General features: G+C 29.5%; 4 protein-coding genes across 5 annotated transcripts; 3 read left to right on the plus strand and 1 right to left on the minus strand.

Moving 5' to 3' along the window:
- The first annotated feature begins 369 nt into the window (after positions 1 to 369).
- On the plus strand, positions 370 to 1,603 carry Pglym78 (phosphoglyceromutase 78). The gene is made up of 3 exons (XM_065498180.1): positions 370 to 617; positions 673 to 1,170; positions 1,226 to 1,603. Exons 1-3 carry the CDS (start codon positions 377 to 379, stop codon positions 1,390 to 1,392), a joined length of 906 nt encoding a protein of 301 aa, XP_065354252.1. The 5' UTR covers positions 370 to 376; the 3' UTR covers positions 1,393 to 1,603.
- A 500-nt stretch (positions 1,604 to 2,103) lies between these two features.
- Positions 2,104 to 4,075, plus strand: eIF2D (eukaryotic translation initiation factor 2D). Its single transcript, XM_065498185.1, has 3 exons — positions 2,104 to 2,421; positions 2,505 to 2,646; positions 2,720 to 4,075. Exons 1-3 carry the CDS (start codon positions 2,164 to 2,166, stop codon positions 4,045 to 4,047), a joined length of 1,728 nt encoding a protein of 575 aa, XP_065354257.1. The 5' UTR covers positions 2,104 to 2,163; the 3' UTR covers positions 4,048 to 4,075.
- A 2,799-nt stretch (positions 4,076 to 6,874) lies between these two features.
- On the plus strand, positions 6,875 to 10,356 carry LOC135948750 (uncharacterized). Its single transcript, XM_065498186.1, has 5 exons — positions 6,875 to 7,270; positions 8,652 to 8,906; positions 9,044 to 9,184; positions 9,249 to 9,391; positions 9,457 to 10,356. The coding sequence occupies exons 1-5, from the start codon at positions 6,962 to 6,964 to the stop codon at positions 10,037 to 10,039; spliced, it is 1,431 nt and encodes a 476-aa protein (XP_065354258.1). The 5' UTR covers positions 6,875 to 6,961; the 3' UTR covers positions 10,040 to 10,356.
- Positions 10,357 to 18,778: 8,422 nt separating this feature from the next.
- On the minus strand, positions 18,779 to 22,703 carry LOC135960886 (GTP-binding protein Di-Ras2). 2 transcript variants are annotated; one of them, XM_065512289.1, is made up of 5 exons: positions 22,563 to 22,703; positions 21,419 to 21,776; positions 20,070 to 20,255; positions 19,081 to 19,251; positions 18,779 to 19,026 (listed from the first exon to the last, which is right to left on the minus strand). In XM_065512289.1, exons 3-5 carry the CDS (start codon positions 20,181 to 20,183, stop codon positions 18,862 to 18,864), a joined length of 450 nt encoding a protein of 149 aa, XP_065368361.1. In that variant the 5' UTR covers positions 20,184 to 20,255; positions 21,419 to 21,776; positions 22,563 to 22,703; the 3' UTR covers positions 18,779 to 18,861. The 2 variants fall into 2 exon arrangements, with proteins under 2 accessions (XP_065368361.1, XP_065368367.1); XM_065512295.1 differs by lacking the exon at positions 22,563 to 22,703 and having other exon boundaries at positions 21,419 to 21,783.
- Between the last annotated feature and the right edge of the window lie 41 nt (positions 22,704 to 22,744).

Consider the following 22,744-nt stretch of genomic DNA (forward strand, 5'->3'; position numbering starts at 1 on the left):
TTTACATACAAATTATTGTCTAGAAAGTGTGTTGTTTTTCTGACATTTGCTTTCAATGTTTTCCTTTACATGTAACCTAGATTTGTTGGTAAACAACAAATTTAAATTATAAGTTGAATTAAAAATTCCAAATTATTTTTTAAAGATTTATTAAGTGTAATACCATAATAATAGTGAATAAAAATATAGTTTTAATTAAAAGCATTTTGTTTATTGCTTACAATAAATGTGTGTAGCCATTTTTGACACTTCTTTTGGTATTATTTTTTGTTTACTGTCATTATTACCAATTGCATTGGAGTACTTGTTGACAGTGCTGCCAAATTGAAAATACGTTTGAAATTGATTAGACAAATTTTAAATGACCTTGTGAAGTATGAATAAGGTCATATTAGGCATTACTTTAGCTCAATTGTCGGTGGGTATTGTCGCAAAAGGTAGAACTGCTTTTTCAGCTTCAGCTACTTGTATCCAAATTTCGCGTAATTTTTCAAAAAACTGCTCCAAAATAATGGCTGCTGGTAAATATAAGATTGTAATGGTTCGCCATGGTGAATCCGAGTGGAATTTAAAAAATCAATTCTGTGGCTGGTTCGATGCTGAACTAAGTGAAAATGGTAAGTGGGTTAAGATAAACTTGTGATTATGAAATAATTTTATTTGCAAATGTAGGAAAGAAAGAAGCTGAAGCCGCTGGCGAAGCTGTTAAAGCAGCTGGCTTGAAATTTGATGTCGCTCATACTTCCGTTTTAACTCGTGCCCAATGCACATTGAATGCCATCCTCACAAAAATTGGTCAAACAGACATTCCAGTATGTAAAACCTGGCGTTTAAATGAACGTCACTATGGTGGTTTGACAGGTTTAAACAAAGCCGAAACTGCTGCCAAGTATGGTGAAGATCAAGTCAAAATTTGGCGCCGTAGTTTTGACACTCCCCCACCACCAATGGAACCAGGTCATGCTTATTACGACAATATCGTTAAGGATCCCCGTTATGCCACTGAACCCAAAAAGGAAGAATTTCCCATGTTTGAGTCCTTAAAACTTACCATTGAACGTACCCTTCCCTACTGGAATGATGTCATTATTCCCCAAATGAAAGAAGGCAAACGCATTTTAATTGCAGCTCATGGTAACAGTTTGCGTGGTATCGTGAAGCACTTGGACAGTAAGTTTTTTCATAGTTTCGTCGGTATGCATTTTAATTTTTTTATTTCTCATAGATTTGTCGGAAGATGCTATCATGGGATTGAACTTACCAACTGGTATTCCCTTTGTTTATGAATTAGATGAGAACTTCAAACCCGTCGTTTCAATGAAATTCTTGGGAGACGAGGAAACTGTTAAAAAGGCTATTGAAGCAGTTGCTGCACAAGGCAAAGCCAAGTAAATTATGGCATTTAATTGAATTGGGACAATTTACATTGAAAAAATACCTTGCACATGATAGCATATTTACTTTCTCCACATCCATATATGCATAATTAGATGTTACATACATATTTATTATTTTGGAATGAAACGCTATACTATATAAGTTGTTATATTCAAATCACTTGAATAAATAAATGTTTTAAATAGAAGTGTGTTCAAAATTAAAATCATGAATCATTCAATTTAAGGGGGCTTTTCCGTAATTCTATTTGAAAGAAACTAGCTTCGAATTACAATTCATGAAGCATATTAATAATTCAATAATTTTCTAATAGAGTTACGGATAATATTCTTTCTTCAGGTCCTTTCTTGTAAGATCAAAATAAAATTACCCTCCCAACAAAAACTTGTTTTTAGAGGTCATTGTGTACAACAAAATAACTAAAGTATATTTGGAATTAAGTGAATTATTAATTAGGTGGTAAATCGATTCGAATTTGTATGCATAATCAATGCTAGAAAAGTTTGTATCGTATTCGAAAAAATAGAACTTTAAAACAATACTGATTTTTGTTTATAATAAAAATATACACAACTCGGTTTTTAATTATGTCATTAAGATATGCGTGACGTTATAAATGGGTTAAACGACTAAAATCTATGTTGTTGGCAACATTGTGTTGGCAACACAGAAGAATCATCTGGAAGAGATGATTTACCAGTTGGCAACTTGTAAATGCAAAAATAGTACCGATAATAATTTTTGTTGGACTAAATTTGGAATAAAATGTTTTTAAAACCATATAAAGTTAAAAGCAATGCACCACTTAAGAGTTCAGATGTTAAAAAGCTTAGACAACGAATTCAAATAGAATTTCCAAACGCTAATCCTGAACTCTTGATTGCAGCCAAATCAAATGTTAGTGTTCTCAAATTGGTGACACATGGAGACTTTCAGACAAATGTATATTGCGCGGATAAAATGCCAATGTTTTTTGAAAATGAAGAGAATAAATTGGTGCCAACATTATATAGTCTATGGCAGGTATATTAATTGTTGACTTCAATTAATGTTTTTTCTTTATATTAGTCGTAAACATACACATGTATGTATATTATTTAAAATAGGTTGCAGATCTATTGCCATACTTCACTACTCATGCTGCAGTCCTACCTAAACTGAGCAATGGAGCTGATCTAATGCTACCCGGGGTAACACCACAAGGTACTGGCATGAATATATATGGACATTACAAAAAAGGACAACTGGGTGATGTATACTGATAATTTCTATGGTGGTAATTAATTTTATTTAGTAATTTATTTTACTCATTCTCTTGTAGTTGGCGTAAATTTGAACTCCAATAAATCGGCGGTTGGTGTTGGATATTTACCAAGATCGAGTGATGACTTGTATATGTGTGGTGGTCACGGGGTAGCTGTAAAGATGCTTCATTTATTTGGTGACAAATTATGGGCTCATGAGCCGTCTTTAGCTCAACAGGTGCCACAATTTAAAAGTACAAAATTAACGGATGATGATTTCCCGGCTTTGGGATCTAAACAGGCACATAAAAAACAAAGTGAGGCAAGCGCTGTAATAGAACATGATAAATTGGAAAAACTAGAAAATTCAACTGCTAAAACAGAAGATCAAATACAAATTTCCGAATTGTCAATAACCGAAAACATTGTAGAAGAGTCAGGGAATCATGATGAAAACTCGGAAAATAATCCAGAAATTTTACTCAAGAACGCTTTTCTTTCAGCACTTAAAAATAATGGAAAGAAATTGCAATTACCATTATTGACTAGTAATTTCTTTCGACTCTATGTTGTGCCTGAAGCACAGGAAACCTTAGATTTAAAAAAGACTAAATATAAGAAATTGTCAAATTTTTTAAATGAAATGATCGACCAAGGTTTTATAGTGGTACGCGAAGAAACTAAAGGTGTTGATAAAATTACTTCCATTGACTTCGAGCATCCGGAGTTGGTAAATTTTATAACTGATTATAAAAAACCAATTAGTTCGTCTGATGGCTCTTCTGATAATCCTCTTTTTCATTCGGAACTAACGGAACTGTATATAGTTACAGATGTTACTGCACCCTTCTTCACTAAACTGAATTACAAACGAGGTGGTGGAATACCAGCATCACAAATTAAAAAAGTCATAAGGGAGTATGTTAACAAGCTGAATTTACCCATATCGAAAGATCCTAAATCTGAAGAAAAGTCGTATATTTTAGATGAATGTTTAGAAAAACTGTGCAATACTAAAATCGCTACCCTAAACAGAATTAACAACTCTGTGATATCTCAAATGGATCATTCCTATCAGATGTGTACTGCCAAAGACGTTAAGGGTAACAAACCAATGATACAAATGTCTTTAGCAACTAGATCGGGCAACAAGAAGGTAACATTGGTCAGCAATATTGAATGTTACGGTATAATTTTGGCAGAATTCATAAAGTTGTGTAAACAAGGTGCCGCTGCAAGCACAACTATTGTAACACTGCCAAACCAAAATCGTGAAATGTTGCAAATACAGGGTAATCAAGTTCGTTTTATACATACCCTCCTAACGGAAACGTACAAAATTCCGCCAAAATGTATTTTAGGACTAGAACTGGCTAAAGATGGCAAAAAGCATAAAAAGAAATAAATGTTAACTGACTTGTTCCAAAAATAAATTCTTATTTTTTTTTCTAAATTTATTGGTAAAAAATGAATTTAACAGGGCGCAATTTCAAATTCATTATCTTTTTATATTTGTTAGGAGCAAGGCGAATTTAATTTTGTTTTTGTACATGTTGTAGTTCTGTCGTCACCTTCTATAAATCCGCTTTGGCAGTACGCCAAATTTCAATCACAACCAGAAATTTGCGCAATTTTGAACATTTTCAAAGTTTGTATAGGGTAGTTCAAGGCGAATTTATACAAGGTGCTATCAGTTCTACAAATACAACAATTGGTCTTAACAAATGTCAAAAAACCATAAATAAACAAATATGTATTAAAACTTAATGTAGTGTAGATAATTGTATAGTGAGGGCTTTACTTATTTATGTAAAAAATAAATATTTTGTTAATACGATTAGAATATGTAGATATTTAAATATAAAAACAAGCTTTGACAACTGTTAAAACCAAAAAGCGAAAAAAAAATTATCAGCTGTTTGACTGACTCCACCTTGTATAAATTCGCCTTGGGGTAGTTCATATTCCTTTAATATTTCGAAAATGACATTTGATGTCTTCGTTAGCTATATTCGGGGCTATTGTTCCAGTTTTCAAATTTTATACGACTAAATGTTATTGTTCAATGAGTCATTAATTAAATGTCGATAGTGACTAACAAGAAATTTGGGTCCTGATTTCTTAAAAAAAATCGTCCATAACTGTCGTGTTGGTAACACTGCATTTACACATGCAAGTAAATTTATGAAAGTTGAGGATATGTATTATTATCGAAAATACATCGAAATGTCTACAAGTTGCTTGAACGTTTACACATGCAAATAAAAGTTCATTTTGTAAATGTTAGCGAAGGAGAATAATGTCTCCAAAAAGCCACACATATAAGAAAATTGCAGCTAATTTGATAAATCAACCACATATATCAGCATTTGTTGTTTTTAAGTCTATTTGCGTCTTGAAACGAAATTTTATTTTTATTAATAACAATAAAGTGTTACCATGATATTAAAATACAAACATTTCTGGGGAAAATGTTAGTGTTAACAATTTTTATAGATATTAACAATTTTATTTATAAAAACTAATGAAATTGGTATTTTTACGAAAACGATAAGTATTAAGGGCCATTTGTACTATTTTCTTTTTTAAAAAAAATACAAACAATAAGTTAAAAATATAATTACTATTTTACCACCACCTAGTAAATTTTGCTAAAACTAGTTATTGACTTCACTAGTGTGAAAGTGTCGAAAATCACTGTCCAGCTAAATTCACTAGACAGTGAGCTGCATGTGTAATTGTGTTAGTGCAAAAGTGTGAATATTAATATTGTATAAAACAAGTTTATACGAATTACTCACAAAACGTTTAAAGTGACTACACTCCATATTACTTAGAGACACTTAAGTGTCAATTGTTTTCACGCTAGATTACTTGGGATGTATTAAGAGTCATCCAAGTGATAAGACATTTGTGGCAATTACTGTCTTTAAGGGATACATCGACTACTTGCTTAACTGCTGGGTTGTGTTTTACGAACTGTTACTTGCATGTGTAAACGCTAGGTAAAGGATCAAACATACCCATTTGTCTTTTTTTTACTTACCTAGCGTTTACACATGCAAGTAACAGTTCGAAAAACACAATACATTCACACTTTTGCACTAACACAAGCACACATGCAGCCACTTACAGCTCACTGCCTAGTGAATTTCGATGGACAGTGATTTTTTGACACTTAAGCTGGAGGTCCACACCACGCGTTTTACGCTTTCTCGCATTCTACGCGGCTGTCAAAAAAGTACAATCAATATATTTGTACGCTGCAAGTTACAAGTACAAAAGCGTAGAATGCCATGACGCGTAGAATGCTTAAAGTAGATCTACTTTCTACTTTTATAAGCGTCACAAGCGGCGCACGAACATGTCAGCTGATTTTGACAATTTATATTCTTTTTTAATGTGTATTTTTCAATTTTAATAAATTAAAACAAGTTTAATGGTGAAAAAATAAATAAAAGCTGCAGAAAACGCGAAGTTTTTTTTAATAATAAAACAAAAAATTGACGCTTAAAAAGCATCGCATGTAACTTGAAGCGTAGAATGCGAAGAAGGTATGAAATGCACGCAACGCTTTGACGCGAAAACGCGTGGTGTGGACCTCCAGCTTTACTGCAATAAAGTGTCAAAAACACAAACAGAGTTGCCTAACTAAAAAAATTTAAAAAAAATTACTGGATTGTGGTAAAATAATTATTATATTTTTAACTTATTTTATGTATATTTGTAAAAAAAATTGTTTTTTCTCTTCAAATATGAATAAAGAACGCTATTAAATTAATTTAAGAGCACTAATCTCATTAAAGTAATAATAATAATTATTTATAACAATTATTTCCCTACAAATATATGTATGTGGTATCCTAGGCAACTCTTAATAATAATGTGTTTACGTTTTGACGACATTTTTAAAATGAACTTTTACTTGCATGTGTAAACGCTCAAGCAACTTGTAGACATTTGGATGTATTTTCGACATTTTCGATAATAATACGTATTCTCAACTTTCCTCAATCTACTTGCATGTGTAAACGCACCGTTACAAAAGAATAAAATGTTTACATGCGGTTGATTTACAAACCCATATTAGAAAATATTCATGACAGAAACACCAATGGAAAAAGTAAAAAAATCTTGTTTTGTTCACGCACGAAAAATCAGCTGTTTAAATTCGCTTCACAAATGTCAGCATGCATTTCGCGCTCTCTGTTTTGCTTTGTATTTTTGTTGGCATATGAATCGGTACGCAATAAAAGCACAAAATATATTAAAGAGAAGAAGTTTTTAAGTTATTTTGCGTTGTTTTTCTGTTTGACGATATGAAACGTGAATATTTAGAATTTGTGGTACTTAGTTTAGTGATTGTACAAGTATGTTTCGCCAATCGGGTAAAGGCGGACATTGAAGAAGATAGTTGGATGGATCCAGATGCCTGGGCTAGGGATCATTTAGTTTCGAGTGAATTACATACAAATGTTGGCAAATGTTGCAAATGTTCAGAAAATTTAATTCAACATCACTCTGAAGAACCAATAAAGGAACAACAACAAACAATTGCGGAAGATGCAGCATCGATAATATATTTCAAAAAGTTCATTACAATGTTGTTTCATCGGAAGCATTTCGAGGTAAGCATATACATATAAATAAAAAGTCTAAAATCTTCTATAATTAACTCAGATCTGGATTGATGACATAAACGATCCAACAAAAAAGTGAGGAAAAGAAGTGATCAGTTTTAAATCTTTGCGAAAAACCAATTATTTTACATCAACATATGATTTGGGGGAGGGATGTTGTTAATTTTTTATTACAAACTTACATTTTGTACTTAAAATTCCATACATTTATGTTTTTATTAAATGAAAAATTTCACACAGCGCTGAAATTCCTGATTTGTACACCGGGCCTACCGGGCTTTGGCTTAAAAGCTATAATAACATATTCATAATTTGCAATATGGAATTTAAATATCCATTTTATGGAATAAATTTCCTAGCACTTTTCATAAAAATTTCTTACATTTTATTTTTAATTCATTCAAGGCCAAAATTACATATTGCTTAATTTTTTATTTTTTTTAATTTAAAGTTTGATGGCTGAGTAACAAGACTCAAATTGCCAGGTTATCCCATGTCGATTCAAGTTAGTCCCTAGTCGACCTATATCGTAATATATGAAGCTGGAACGCTTAAATCTTGTTATTAAAATCAAGAGTGATAATAACAACTAAGCATAAACAATTTAACAAAATTAAATAAAAACAAGAAAAGCCCGACCATATAATACCCTACACTAAGTAAATGACCAAAAACATTTCTCTTTTAAAATATCAATAATTTATATTCGTGAGCGGGCCTTATATGGGAGCTATAAGCAAAATTGCGACCTGTACTTAGCGCACAAGGTTTACATTGACAGCCAGCCAGTCGGACGGACGGACATCGTTTAATCGTCTCAGAAAGTGATTCTAAGTCGATCGGTATACTTTACGGGTGGGTGTTAGACCAATATTTTTGGGCGTTACAAATATCTGCACAAACGCATTATACCTTCCCACTATGATGGTGTAGGGTATAAACAGAGTACTATAAATAACACCACATAATAATTAATCACAATTTATAGGTCTCCCAACCGCAATGTATAAAAAGTAAAAAAACTATAACATTTAAAGAATTTCGTTTTATAAAATGATGAAGTCCTTAATAGATACATATATTGTAGTTTTTTTATGAAAGCTGAATACGTATTTGCTGACGTATAGGTATATTCCGATAAACCAGTCCCTACTTGATGTGTTTAAAACGTACGTTGTGGAGCTAATTTGTTTTTTCTTTTAATTATATAAATAAATAGGAAGCAATATTAGATACTAACATTGTCAATAATAGTGCAATAATACATTTGAAATATGTTGTTATTACCTAAAATAAAGCTTACAACCAAAAATGTGTAGTAAACAAAAAATAGCATCTCAATACATAGATAAATATTTTGTCATTTTAGTATGATTCAACTTTAGAAGTATATGAACGTTCAGTTGTATTCACTGTTCAGTCATCTCAACTGGACAAGTTAGAGCAACTGCAAGATCCACGTGATTTAGACAGCATACTAGAGGATATTTTTAATAAGGTGCGCATTCCCAATATGTACCGCGATGGTCACAAACAGATACATAAAACAGAAGCATCATCTGGATTCACGGCAATAGTGTTTGAAATATTCTATGATATGTGGCAGCTAACAAAAACTTCTGAGGTAATTATGTTTGAAACATGTTTGTAAATACGTATGTATATAGTAGTAGTAGTAGTATAAAAACAATTGCAGTTAAAAGTTGGTCGAATGATATGGATGTAGAAATTAAAATAGAACTATATTTATTTTGTTGCCAGATACGATTTCTTTTAGTTGTGGCTTTTGTGATACTAATTGCTTGGATTTTCAATTCTCGCTTCAATATTGGCTGGGTGGCTTTGATTTTTGGTGGTTTTTTCGTATATGGATATCTTCATACATACCTGGAGTGCAATAGGGTAATTATAAACAATTGTCATGTCATTTTTGCATGGTTTCAAAGTTCAGGATCTATTATTATAGGAATTGGAAATAAATCAAATGTTGGAAATCTTAAATCGCGACAAAGGAAGCGAAAACATCGTAAAAGATTCTAGGTTTGTTAAATTTTTAAAGGGGATATTTTCTAGAGATGACACACTGGATTTACAACAGCAAAAATTAAAGTAATCAAAGATTACAGAGTTTATTATTGGAGAGACATATTTTAATCATATTTATTTGTTTACAGGCAATCAGCTAAATTGTCCTTAGGATTTTGTAGACCCGATCATGTCTTAATAATGTATTTTAATGATATTTTCCTAAAATATTTGCAAGTGTTGTTGGAGCAATGCACAGTCACATTAACAACTCTTAATAGTGCGTTAGGATTTCCATATAACATACTGTCGGGAGTTCTGTTGGTTTGCATAATTGCATATATTCTAAAGTTGACATTTAAATATATATTAAGCCCCTCTGCATGGGCACAATTTATGCATCGAAAGCAACCATATCAACCAGATCTACAAGCATCCATAAAATCCAGAGAAAATATAAATGATGACCGTTTATCTGGCGATAATTTAAAAATGTTATTAAACGTAATAAATTCAACACCACAACGAAATGCTGCATCAATGCTATCATCTTTGTCTGCTGTATCAGGCGTAGAAGAAGTAAAAGAAGCTATAGAACCACCGCCCAAAAACCTTTCTCCACAGCCTGATAAAAGCAAGGCTGCTAAGAAACAAAATAACAATAATTCGAATGAAAAGTCGTTAACAGAAAACACTGATGTAACGTTGGAAGATCTATCCGAGGAGTCATAGTATTTAAGATTTGTAAAGTTTGTTAATGAAATATAAGCTAAGCTAAACACAAAAAAAAACATCAGTGATAGAACTTAATTTATGTTACGAATAATTTAGATTTTATTTTTTATTACTAATTTTTATTTATTTGCAGTATGTTCCAGTATTTGTTAGACTTACATGTTTTAGTCAGAACCATTATAATAAATAGCATGTTAATTTTAACTAAAAACATAAAATCTAACTAATACTGGGACAGATATATATTTTATAAAAACTTTGTATTATGTTTGTTTTACATTTATGAAAAAATAATAAAGCAATTTTCTAGTTAATTGTTAGTACTTTTTTTAATTTGATTGGTATTGATTTCACCTAGCCCCCATACAAATGTCCGCCCGGAATACTGTTACATATGTTGATTATGCGGCAATCCTGATAAAATTTTGGTAAAATTTGTTGAAATTATAGTGTAAAATATGTAGAAAATCTGACAAATGTCATAAAATCCAATCGTTGTCTGAATCGGGTTTAAAACGACAGAAAAAGTACATTGGTCTTGTGAAATCGAAAGTTATAGGTTTTATATTCGATCTAGAATTAAATTCATTATCGATTAAAAAAAAATTTGATTGGATTTCATAAGTCTGGCAGAATCAACCAGGTACAATTATTAGGGAGAGTTGTCAATATTTACCCCTACAACATAGAATAAACGCATAGAACGGAAGGAGAGAGTAAATTATTACTCTGTTTTCACACATACGGGTGATACAAAAACAAAATACATGCAATACATTCTCATGAATTAGGTTTCTGACAGCAGACTTTGGTTTTTGGCTCTCAGTTACCTATCTAGCTGTTGTCTATGACCTACAACGTCAAATAAAGCATATACTGTCATCACTTTTTATTTTGTTTTCGCGATGTTTTACACGTTATATTAAAACCAACAATATGTATATCTTATATACTACATAAATATATCCTACTTAACTAAAAATTTTGTAGAAAATATGTTATCTTACCACATCCTTGGACCATTTCACACTAGGCAATTTAGTTGCGCAAGTCTCTCGCCCAACAACAAAACAGCATACAACATTTTCTTCTCCTTAACCCGACATTACCTCTGGCATCTACAAACACAATAGACTTGCGCAACTAAATTGCCTAGTGTGAAAGGGGTTTTAGAATCCCATTTCTAATTTTTGACATGTTTTCCCAACAGTATAAACTTATTTTAAATTTCCCTTCCGTAAAGGACCCTAATCATAATAATTATTCTCTTTCTGATAAAAATGTTTTCGGAATATTTTTTAAAACCACAAAAATGTTATCAAATTCCTACACAGAAATAACAAATTGAGAATGACGATTATCGTTAAACTATCGAAGAAAGAAAACTGCTTAAAATACTCATAAATAAAATTAAGTAATTTTTTTTACCATTATTTTTATTTTGAAATTACTTTAGTTTTTAAATATTATTAAATTAATATTTTTATTATTTATGTATTTATTTATTTATTAGTTGTACATGTAATAATTATTTAAATAGAAGTATGTATGTATTTATTTATTTTGTTGTATATTTTCCAAACTATGTATATGTTACCGATCATCAAGTATTTTCCTTTAATTTATGTTTTTATTTAGTTTATTGTAATAATTATTTCATTTAACGGTTTAAAAACTACACTGGGAGAAATTTTTTTGTTACAATTTATGAAATAAGTTCTTTAAGAAGCTTAATTTTTATTTTTAATATGTATGTATATCTATTAACTTTGAAAGCAATTTGAGAAAAATTAATTATAATTTAAATCTAAATATCAAGTTAAATCAAAAATAATACAATTATATATGTATGTACTTATATTCACATTGGATACATTAGAACACCGCAATATTTGTCGCTCAAAATTATTATCTGTATATATGTATGTACTTTTAAAAAATGTCAAAATTACTGAAAATCATGTTTTTGTTTTTTTTTATAAGCAGTGATAAATGTGAATGAATTATACATTTGTATTTATCATTATAATGAGAATCAATATCGAGGTGCTCTAATTCATATACATATGATTTTATTTCACTTAAATATTTAATAATAATAACAATTAAAACAAAATAAACGTAATAATGCATAAGCAAAATTTATATTATATTAATAAATGTTAAATATTTAATTATTCGTTGTATGTTATATGAAATCTTTTTACATTATGCGCATTTTCAATTTAATATTCATATTTTCTATGTACATCTCATACATATGTATGTATGTATGTATGTATGAATGTATGGATGTATATTTGTTTTAAATATTAAAAATATTTAATTATACCGAAACAAGTTCATAAAAAGAATAGATGGGTTTGATAATAACAATAAATAAAACATGTTATATTTATATAAATCTTAAATTTAAAATATTGGTCCTCTATCGAAATGGATTTTTTAAACAGAAATATGTGCAAAAATAATACAAATAATGGATAACAAAACTATGAGCATTAAATAATAAATATGTGTGTTTGTGTGTGTGTGTGTGTGTATTATGATGGCCCGGCCCTTATTTTGGAATTTTCCGATTTTCGTTCCTCCCAAGGCCGAAAATTGTTCTTTGTCATCTAAAAATCAAATGTTTTTAGATTACGGATAACAATGTTAAATACTGAAAATCGAAAAAGTGCAAAATATTCGAATTGGAAGTGTTTACATTGAAAAAAATGGACACATAGTGGTCTAACTTAATTATAGTATGTCGAATTTAAAGGCGCTAAACATGTTTCAAAGTTAATCCCAGTTTTCAAAATATTTCGATTTGAAAAACAGACTGAAACAGTGGTAAATACATGTATGTATATTAGAGTGGCCCTAAAACTAAAGTTGTGGATGTTCCCAACTAAAATAAACTTTTTTTTTGTGCTGGATAAAAGGATAAAACTTTCCTTTTTTAAGGTTTTTATGATTTTTTCATATTTCTTTCAAAGAAAAACATGAAACATATCATGTGATAGTCTAAAATTATCGTGTGTGTTCAAAAAAAATTTACATATTTTTTTTACATATAATTAGTTTTAAAAGTATTATAACTTTTAGGGCCATTGTAATAATAACAACTTGCCGTTATAGTTAAAGTTAACTTTAAGGGTATCATTTTCTATTGCTTAAAGTTATCTTTAACTATAAAGACAAGTTGTAATAATGACCCTTAATCAGAGATCAAAAATAACTCGTCCATATATCAAAAAACCCAAATTGTGATTTATAAACACCTTTATAAATCAAAGGATCAATCACCAAATACTGAAATGTCAATCAAAAATATCTCAAAAACTGGCACTGACTTAAAGCTAGCGGCTATATTAATTGAAATCAGCGTACTCGTTTACGGTTTACGCTTTATGTGACCAAATAGTTTAAAATTTCGGCTAGCACAGCTGTATTATATTTAGTCTATTCACAAGGTCTTCCTCCTAGCACGTCATATTTTTACAATGTCCTAATATTTCATGACTCGGGGGCTCGGCTTAACCGACTGTTAGTCGTTTCGGCGCAGGTCTCTGCAGGTTGGTTACGATAACACAATAAATATAAATATAGCATACAGAGTAGTATTAGTTTAGGATATTTTTTGCTTGAATGGCAATAACAACATTTTAAAACCATTGTTAAATATTAGGACATTGTGAGAATATGACATGATAGGAGGGAGACCTTGTGAATTGACAATCATATATATTGGAAATTCAATTGCCAAATCGATTAACTCCATTGTGAAAACTTTAAAAATATAATTATATGATATAAATACATATGTATTACAATAAATAATATGTAAATATAATAATAATAATAAAATTCTCAAAATGGAGTTAATAGATTTGTAAATTGTATATATTATGTATGTTATTTTAAACAAATTATGTTAATTCTAGCATTATTAATCTAATTTATTTTTCTCAATATTTATGTATGTATATTTAGTACATATTTATTAAAACATAGTATGTAGTATGTATTTGTTTTTCTGTTGTAGTAATTAAAGCTTTTTTATACTTATTAAATAAAGTATCTAACAATTAATACTAACTAATTTCTACTAAAATATAACTAAATATAATAAAAAGCAAAACATACAAATTAAATAATTTAATTTTAATTTATAAGGTGGATTTTTTGATTTTTTTTCATTGTGTTTTTGTTTTATATATTGTATGTATGTATGTATGCATTGTGTGTATATGTTTTATTAAAAAATATTTAATTACGCTTTGTAAAACTGCCTAATTATTCTTAAAAATATGTTTCCTTTAAATATGCTTATTTATTTAGTTAATTTGTTCAGCAAACAATGGATCTCTTTTTTTATTTTAAAAATAATTTTATTATTATTTTTTGTGTAATTTAAAACACACATATATATATATTTCAGACGTGGATTGTATGTAGAAGTATATTTAATAGGACAATGAATCTAATTGAAAGGAAAATTTTGTAGTTTTATACAAAAACCTTGAATGGATTACAATCATGTGCTATAAGTGTATCCAATGTAAGGCACGATAACACAAACGATAAATCCAAACAACAATTCCACTGTTTACTACCAAAAACAAATAAAAAATTGGGCTTATTTGAAGACATTGCTCAAATGTATTGATTAAAGACAAATTTTAAATAACTTCCATACCAAATTAGCGGTATTCATGATGTAGAGCTCTTGACCTAGTAAAAAAGCAGAAGAGCTATTTATTGACAAACATTTATATTTCTAATGTATGTATTTGGATTTTCACTTGTGCTAACTTGTGTGTGCTCTTTTACTACATTACCTGGCCTTTCAAATAATTTGAGTATCAGTTGCATAAATCAAATTTAATTTTTTCATAAACATTGTTGAATTGTGTTATCGTTTGTGAAAATATTTTAGAAGAATTCCAAAATTCTGTAATCTATAGAAAGGTTGACATATTACCATATTTGAATTCGGTTATTAGACCATTATTAATTAAAAAATAAAAATCTTTTATATGTGTTTTATATTATTGTAAGGTGGGTCAAATTGTAAGAGGTCGAAAAAGTGCACTCACTACCTACTCAAACGTTTAAAAAAAGTGTATAAGGGCGCATCGAGATTCTTGTTCTATGGGTTATACAAGCAATTTTGCTAAAGAAACCATAGCTCATAAGTTAATTTCGAGCCCCCGGATTTAATTATGAGAAAGTCAAAAATTTTTCAATTTTCACATTTTCAAAATTTATCCCAAAAAAGGAGATAAAATCAAAAAAAAAATTGTACGGAAGCGACACTCAAAAATAAAACATACACATTTGGCTAGAGTAAATAAAATTTTCTTCTGTCTCGATTCTTAAATATTTTGGAAAAATATGTACCTATTATGAAATTCTGTGAAATGTATGTATGTTTGCATTTTGTTATTTTTATGATATCTGCAACAAACCAATAATATTTATTTTAAAAGTTTTTAAACAAACAAATTTATTAAAATTTCCCACTATTAATAAATGTCTGTCAAAATGATATTAATAGCAAGTGAAATGTAGATACATATATGCTCATGGGACTAAATGTTATTGTATTGGAAAACTAATAAATAGTACTACTATTACCTTAGTGTTCATAGACTCCAAACGTGCTTTTGACACATTACAACACAATGCGATCTGGGAAGCTCTAAGATGCAAAGGAGCCCCCGAGAAAATAATTAAGCTAATTAAGGAGCTCTACAACACTGTGTTTTTGGAAAAACCGATTTTGATTATTGTCTTTAAAAAAAATCGATTAAACGGTTTCGGTTTTTGTCTTCAAAAAACCCGGTTAACCGGTTTACATTAAATTTTTGTTTAATATGAAAACGGTCTCTTTAAATTTATTTTTATTTGTGGTCGCTAATAGGAAATGTGTGAAGAATTGTGTAATAAATCTTTGAAAATATTACATTTTTGAATTTATAAGGCTCTACCTTTATGCAATTATTTTATATCTTTTTCGAAATATTGTCAAATGCTATCATTTTATATAAAATAAATCAATATTTTTAAAAATGGTATCAAAGTTTTTCAGAAATATGTTTGAATGAGCTTTAGAAAATTTATTTCTTTAAAACCGGTTAACCGTCTTACAAAAACCTTTTTGTCAAAAAACCGAAAAGTTAAAAAAACCGAAACCGGTGGAGTTTACAAAGATGAAAAAACCGGTTGACCGGTTTTGGATACCCTAAACAGCGCCTATTGTTCTACACTTCATAAGGGCTCATCAAGCAAACCCATCACAGTAAACGTTGGAGTTTGCCAAGGCTGTGTTTTGTCTCCATTATTGTTTAACATTTAATGGCAGCATAGTATTTCGTGTGGCCTCTACGATAAGTTAGATGATAATGACTATACAGATGACGTATGTCTCCTTTCCCACCGCTTCTCTAGCATGCAACGATATCAAATCAAGATTTGTGGAATAGAACAAAATAGGTTCCTTTAGGTTGGAGTATACGATCGCGTAAATTTGGTTGACTAGGACACACAATGAGAAAGCCAGCTAACAATGTAACTAGATAGTCCGTCGAATATAACCCTCAAGAGAACGTGTTGCATGAGCATGATGTATCCTGGAGTGAGGTGAAACTGTTGTGTAATGATAAAATACAATGGAAAACAAATGTTGCGGCCCTATGTACCACTGACAATTAAAGGATTAAATATATACTACTATTACGATTATTTCAAATATGTATGTATGTATTCTCTCATTTAATGTATTTAAAGACGACAGTACTGAGTATTAATACATACATTTGTCAAAAACTCAAGTATCATAATATTATTTCATCGTCTAAACAAAACATGCATGATTTTTTTTTTATTTAGTTTCGGTATTCATAAAACAAGAAATGTATTTTTCGAAATGATACCGAATGATTTTAATAATATTTATTGAAATGTATTAATACACACTGTATTGTCATCTGTAAATACCTTTATATTTCCAGTTGTAAATAATAAAGATATTTAAATATTATTTTAATGTCTGGTTTACTTAATTCTCGCTATAGAAACTTAATATATCGATGGACTATATTCAATACCCTCTATCTTAGATTTACATGAAAATGAGTTTTCGATAGCACAATATTCAGCAAACAAACCTACATCTGTGGTTTGTTTTATTGACATGTTTTTTGTTCTCCTGAAAGTTGTGTTTTGAATATAGTCCCTCGATATGTTATGAAAACAACGACTTTATTGGTACAAAAAGGGTTTCAAAATTAGGAGTGATATATTTTAAAACGTGATGGAGTACTTTTTTTAAAACAGCTGTAAATTAAAAACGTACACAATTGTCGAATCGTCATAAAATAAATAAATACATGCATATGGGGATGAGTGTGGTAAACTATTAACACCTTTAATCTGTTTTCTATCAAAATAAACTATAAATCAGTTAATAAAATCATTTAGTCAGAATCTTTTAGCAAGATTTCAGAAAAAATTCGGGTAAAGTAGTGTCAAACATACTAATCTTCATTTACAAAGTATTCTCTTTCGAGGCACTCCAATATACAAACTGATGCATTCTTTTACCCCCATTAATAATAAGAACTTAACTTTAGCCCTAACTAATTAATGATCTTCATTTTAAAACGTATTAGTTAAAAATGTTACCAAAATAAATTTTTAGGTTAAATTTAATCAGAAGTTAGTGAGTGGTAGCATTATTAAGGCCTGTGGTTAGTGCTAACTTCAAGTTGACAGTTTATTGTTGATGGGGACTATTGTTTGTTTTTTTTTTTTGGTTTTGTCTACTGTCATTACCGTAATTTATGTATGTTTGCAATTAATTAAGTGTTACATTTGTTTATCTAGTGTGTTTAGTTTTTAAATATTGATACTAATTGGTACAACAATTTCTTAAAAATTTAGGAATCTCGTACGATATTCATAGACATTCAATTACTATATACACACATACTACTATGTATGTATGTATGTATAGTATGTACACAAACATTTAATGTTTATATGTATTTGTAATAGTTATAGTTGTAGTAGTAATAGTAGTAGTAATAATAGTAATAGTATGATGTATTATTTATTGGCCATAGTGCCATGATGAAACTGAATTTGATTGATATGTATGTATTTTGTTTTATTTTAATTGTTATAAATATTTCGAGTTTTTGCAGAACTTTTGTGTGTTGTATGTGTGTGTGTAGTAAAATTGTAGTAAGTGATAAATTTTGAGTTTTTTTTGGTGTTTTTTTTTTTTTAGAAATTGTGCGATTCGAAAGCAATTGAAAAATGGAATGCATTTAATTAGAACTAAAATTAATTGCATTATTTCATTATGTATTTTACTAATACAGTTTTAGGCATTATGTATGAATTTTCTATCGTGCAAATTAAAAAAAAAACTTTTTCTTGATTTTTGTTTGTCTTATAGTATGGGTATGTATGTATGTAAGTATAAAAAATAAACAAAAATAATTTATACATTTTGTTTATAACGAGTATTTTTGGAGATGGGGTTTTTGTTAAATCATATTAAAATAAATAGTTATGTATGTATATTTAACAATATTTAAATATTTAAAAAACGAGTATATTTATTGGCGAAATAAAGCGCCATAATTGGCAAAACGCACTATATTAATTAAAACTCACTCACTAGTGCATACTAACTAGTGCATGTACATACATACATGTCTATCTAACTATCTGTCTGTCTATGTATGTATATGCAACACAAGTATTCCTAATTATGATGATGACGATGATCACCACACCACGATGTATTGTGTTCGTTTTCCTTACATTAGATTGCATTTTTCTTTGGCACCGCTTGTACTGCCTTCGCCGTTTTCTGCTATTGCGCCATTGCTTTCCTTGGCTTTCTTTTCTTTTTTCTGTTTCTTTTTGGTTTTGTTGTCCAGTTGTAATGATACAGTGCGAGTTTTTTCCAAATTCAACAATTCCTGAAAAACAAAAAAATTAACATCGTATCCTGTTGTGCTAACAATTGTACTAACTTGAAATAATTCCGTAACGTTGTGATTTGTTTTTGCTGATGTTTCCATGAAGGAAATATTCCAACTAGCTGCCTGCGCTTTACCTTCCATTTCCGAGACATTTCGCAATTCATCACTTTCATCGCACTTGTTGCCCACCAACATTACGGGAATATTTACAACATCTTGACCCTGTAAATTGATTATTTAAATTACAATAAATACAAATTCTTGAGCTGGATAAATTTGGCTGTAATTAGAAAACATTGAACATCTGGAGAAGAACCGAAATCGAACAAAACTTCTAAACCCTTCACCATGGTGTTGAATATACACTACATAATTTTTCATTGAAATTGAGAACATTATACATTATATTGAGAAAATTCCAAATGAAATTGAGAATTTTCATTTTAAATTGAGAAAATTCTAAATGAAATTGAGAATTTCCATTTCAAATTGAGAAAATTCCAATTGAAATTGAGAATTTCCATTTTAAATTAAGAAAATTTCAATTGAAATTGAGAATTTCCATTTTAAATTGAGAAAATTCCAAATGAAATTGAGAAATTCCATTTCAAATTGAGAAAATTCCAAATGAAATTGAGAATTTTCATTTCAAATTGAGAAAATTCCAAATGAAATTCAGAAATTCCATTTCAAATTGAGAAAATTCCAATTGAAATTCAGAATTTCCATTTGAAATTGAGAAAATTCCAAATGAAATTGGGAAAATTCTAATTGAAATTAAGAAAATTCCAAATGAAATTGAGAAAATTTTATTTTACTCTACATAAATAAATATTATAGTATAAATTAAACAAAAAACATATGTACACAGTCTTATTGACCAACAGGCATATCTTGCAATTCCAAAGCGCTTTGGTGGAATGATGTTGTATAGCTAATTAATTAATTCTTGAAGATGTAAAATCCTCTGATCTCCTACATTAGGAGGATTTAGGGTTGGTATATTTATGTTCATAATAATAATAAAATAAATTAAATACCTTTAGTTCCTTTATAAGATTCCATATGGGTTTTAATTCCTCTAAACTTTGCTTAGAACATACAGAATATACTAATATAAAAGCATGACCTTTTGTAATAGACAGTCGTTGCATCGCTGGAAATTGATGTGATCCCGTAGTATCCGTAATTTGAAGAGTACAAATATTTTTATTGCAACTTATCACCTTAAAATATAAATAATAAAATACATGTTAGATTTCTGATGATGATTCTTTGAATAGAAATAAAAAATAAGTGATAAAGTATCGAATGCTTTATTTCGGCATGTGAATGGATATTTTTTGTTTTTGTAAAACTAAATTTAAATACATATATTAATTTTTGTTGTTCTTTGTGAATAAGTGAATTACATACTTAAACAGCGCACAGTGATATAGAAAAAAGAAGGAAATAAATTTGTAACTTCTAAACCCTTAATCCGATTTGAATGAAATTTGACTTTCGCAAAGAAGTCTTGTCGAGTTTAAGTTTTGAATTTTGACCGCATGGGCCCACCAGGGGTCCCCAAAGTAGGACACCTCGGGTATGTTCCATATTTTAAATTATTATATTTCTTCGTCTGTGTTGCGATTTAAAAAAAACACTTATATATAATCTTCTCGTCGTAGCTATTAATTATATAGCATTTGAAAATTAAATTTTCAAAAATTTTACCCACTCTACTCCATTTTTCTTTTATTGGAAAAAATTACAATATCAAATAACTCTTTTGAAAATATAATTTTCAGCGATTTCCCGCTCGTTAAGCAAGTAGAGAATGTATCCTTTATTTTGTAGTGCACTTTTTTGTGAGTAATTCGTACAAACTGGATTTATACAAATGGTGTTGAATTTATATAGTTTTTTTTTTGCTAAAGTATACTGACATCCCATGTAACCTAGCGTGAAGTAAATTGTCACTATTGTGTCTAGAGAGTTGTCGGAAGAATGTTTGCAATCGGTTATTGGAGAGAGATCTCTTTAGTTGACTATAGTTATGTAGTTGATTAAGTAACCAGTTAGGTAACTGACTCTATGTAGCCGGTATGTGAACCCAATGTGTAGAAAGAATACTTTGGTCCAGCTATAAGACAGTCTCATTGTAAAAAATGGGTAAATTGTACCCTGCTTAGAACATGCACGTGTTAAAATAACAAGTCACGTAAGTACTTATGTAACTAGTTGTCTCCCTAAGTGATAAGTATGTTCGGGACAGTCACCAAGAACTGCTGGGTTTCTATATTTATGAACTACAACATTGTAATTATATTTTTGTTTGTGAAGGGAATGTTAATAATTAAGTTTAAGGATTTTTTGTAAATAAAATTGAAATTTATTTATTACTCACCTGGCGATATGTGTCCTCTATAGTTGGTATATATGATTCTCGGAAAGTACCTTTTATAAACCGCAATACTAGAGAGCTTTTACCCACTCCACCCGCTCCAAAAACAACAACCCTATAATCGTTGTTGCTCTGCTCGGAGCGGGTGACTTGATTCTTTTGTTCCGTAATTTTGAGGCTGTTTTAAAAACACTTTAAACAAACTTAACAGAATTACAAATTTCAACCGCAGAAAAATTCTGTTGTTCCGATTGCGGCTACCAGATTTCAATAAAATCTATACAACTTTTGCAAACGTTTTATTGTGCTTCTTTTCTTCATTCAAAATTCATGAGGAGTACTTATTTTAAATTCAATTACACTAAAAGTAGAAAAAGTAATATGTATGTATGTAAGTCTAAAATATGGTTGAGCATTCAATGATTTTATTGCAAATTAAAAATAAATATTTCACAACACTGCAATCCAAAATGTCAACATGTAGGATGATATTTAATTGTCACACCTTTGACGGGTGGGTGCTTATTCGTTATATGTTAAAGACCTACTCTAATCTACAATTTAGTGTCATGTTAAAGCTGTTCATACACATGCATGAACAATGATCCATCTCATGGATGTCCTGTTAGTCCACAATGATTCAAATGGACATTAGCCAACATTCCCAAAGACCTGTGCATATGAACACACACACACACACATTCACGAACATAATTATAAAGTTGAGATTTGAAATTGACACATGACATTATTTTCCTCAGCAGGTTTATTTTATTATTTTTCCAGTGGGTGGAAATGATTTAGCCTTTGCACGTACATACATATGTACATAGCTGCATATGTACATATGAATATAAGATGAATGGTTAAATGTTATATGTAGGTATGTACGCATATTGGGTATATGTATCAAGGAAATTCCGGATTAATAAAATAATAACTTTTACGTATAGAAATTGAGATTGATTCATTTTCCATTTCTTAATTACAACTACATATGTATGTACAACTTGTAATCGTTTTGATTTTTTTCGAGCTACCAAATGTGTTGGCATTTTTCTTTTCGTACGTAATTTAAGTATTCGTCAAATGTAAGTAAGTACATGTACACATCGATACTGATTCACAATTTGTTTTTCTTAAATACCTGCGAATAAAATGAATTGTTATTTCGTTGTAGTTCTATGAATCCGAAATATTCGTTGTTTTCAAAATTGATAATTTAAATTTGTTAAAGTATAAATTTGTATATAATTTTTATATTTTAGCAGGAAAGTTAACACAAAAACACACACGCACACATATAAAACTCATAGAACGAGAAAGAAG

Source organism: Calliphora vicina, chromosome 1, assembly GCF_958450345.1.
Source record: "Calliphora vicina chromosome 1, idCalVici1.1, whole genome shotgun sequence".
NCBI classification, from domain to species: domain Eukaryota; kingdom Metazoa; phylum Arthropoda; class Insecta; order Diptera; family Calliphoridae; genus Calliphora; species Calliphora vicina.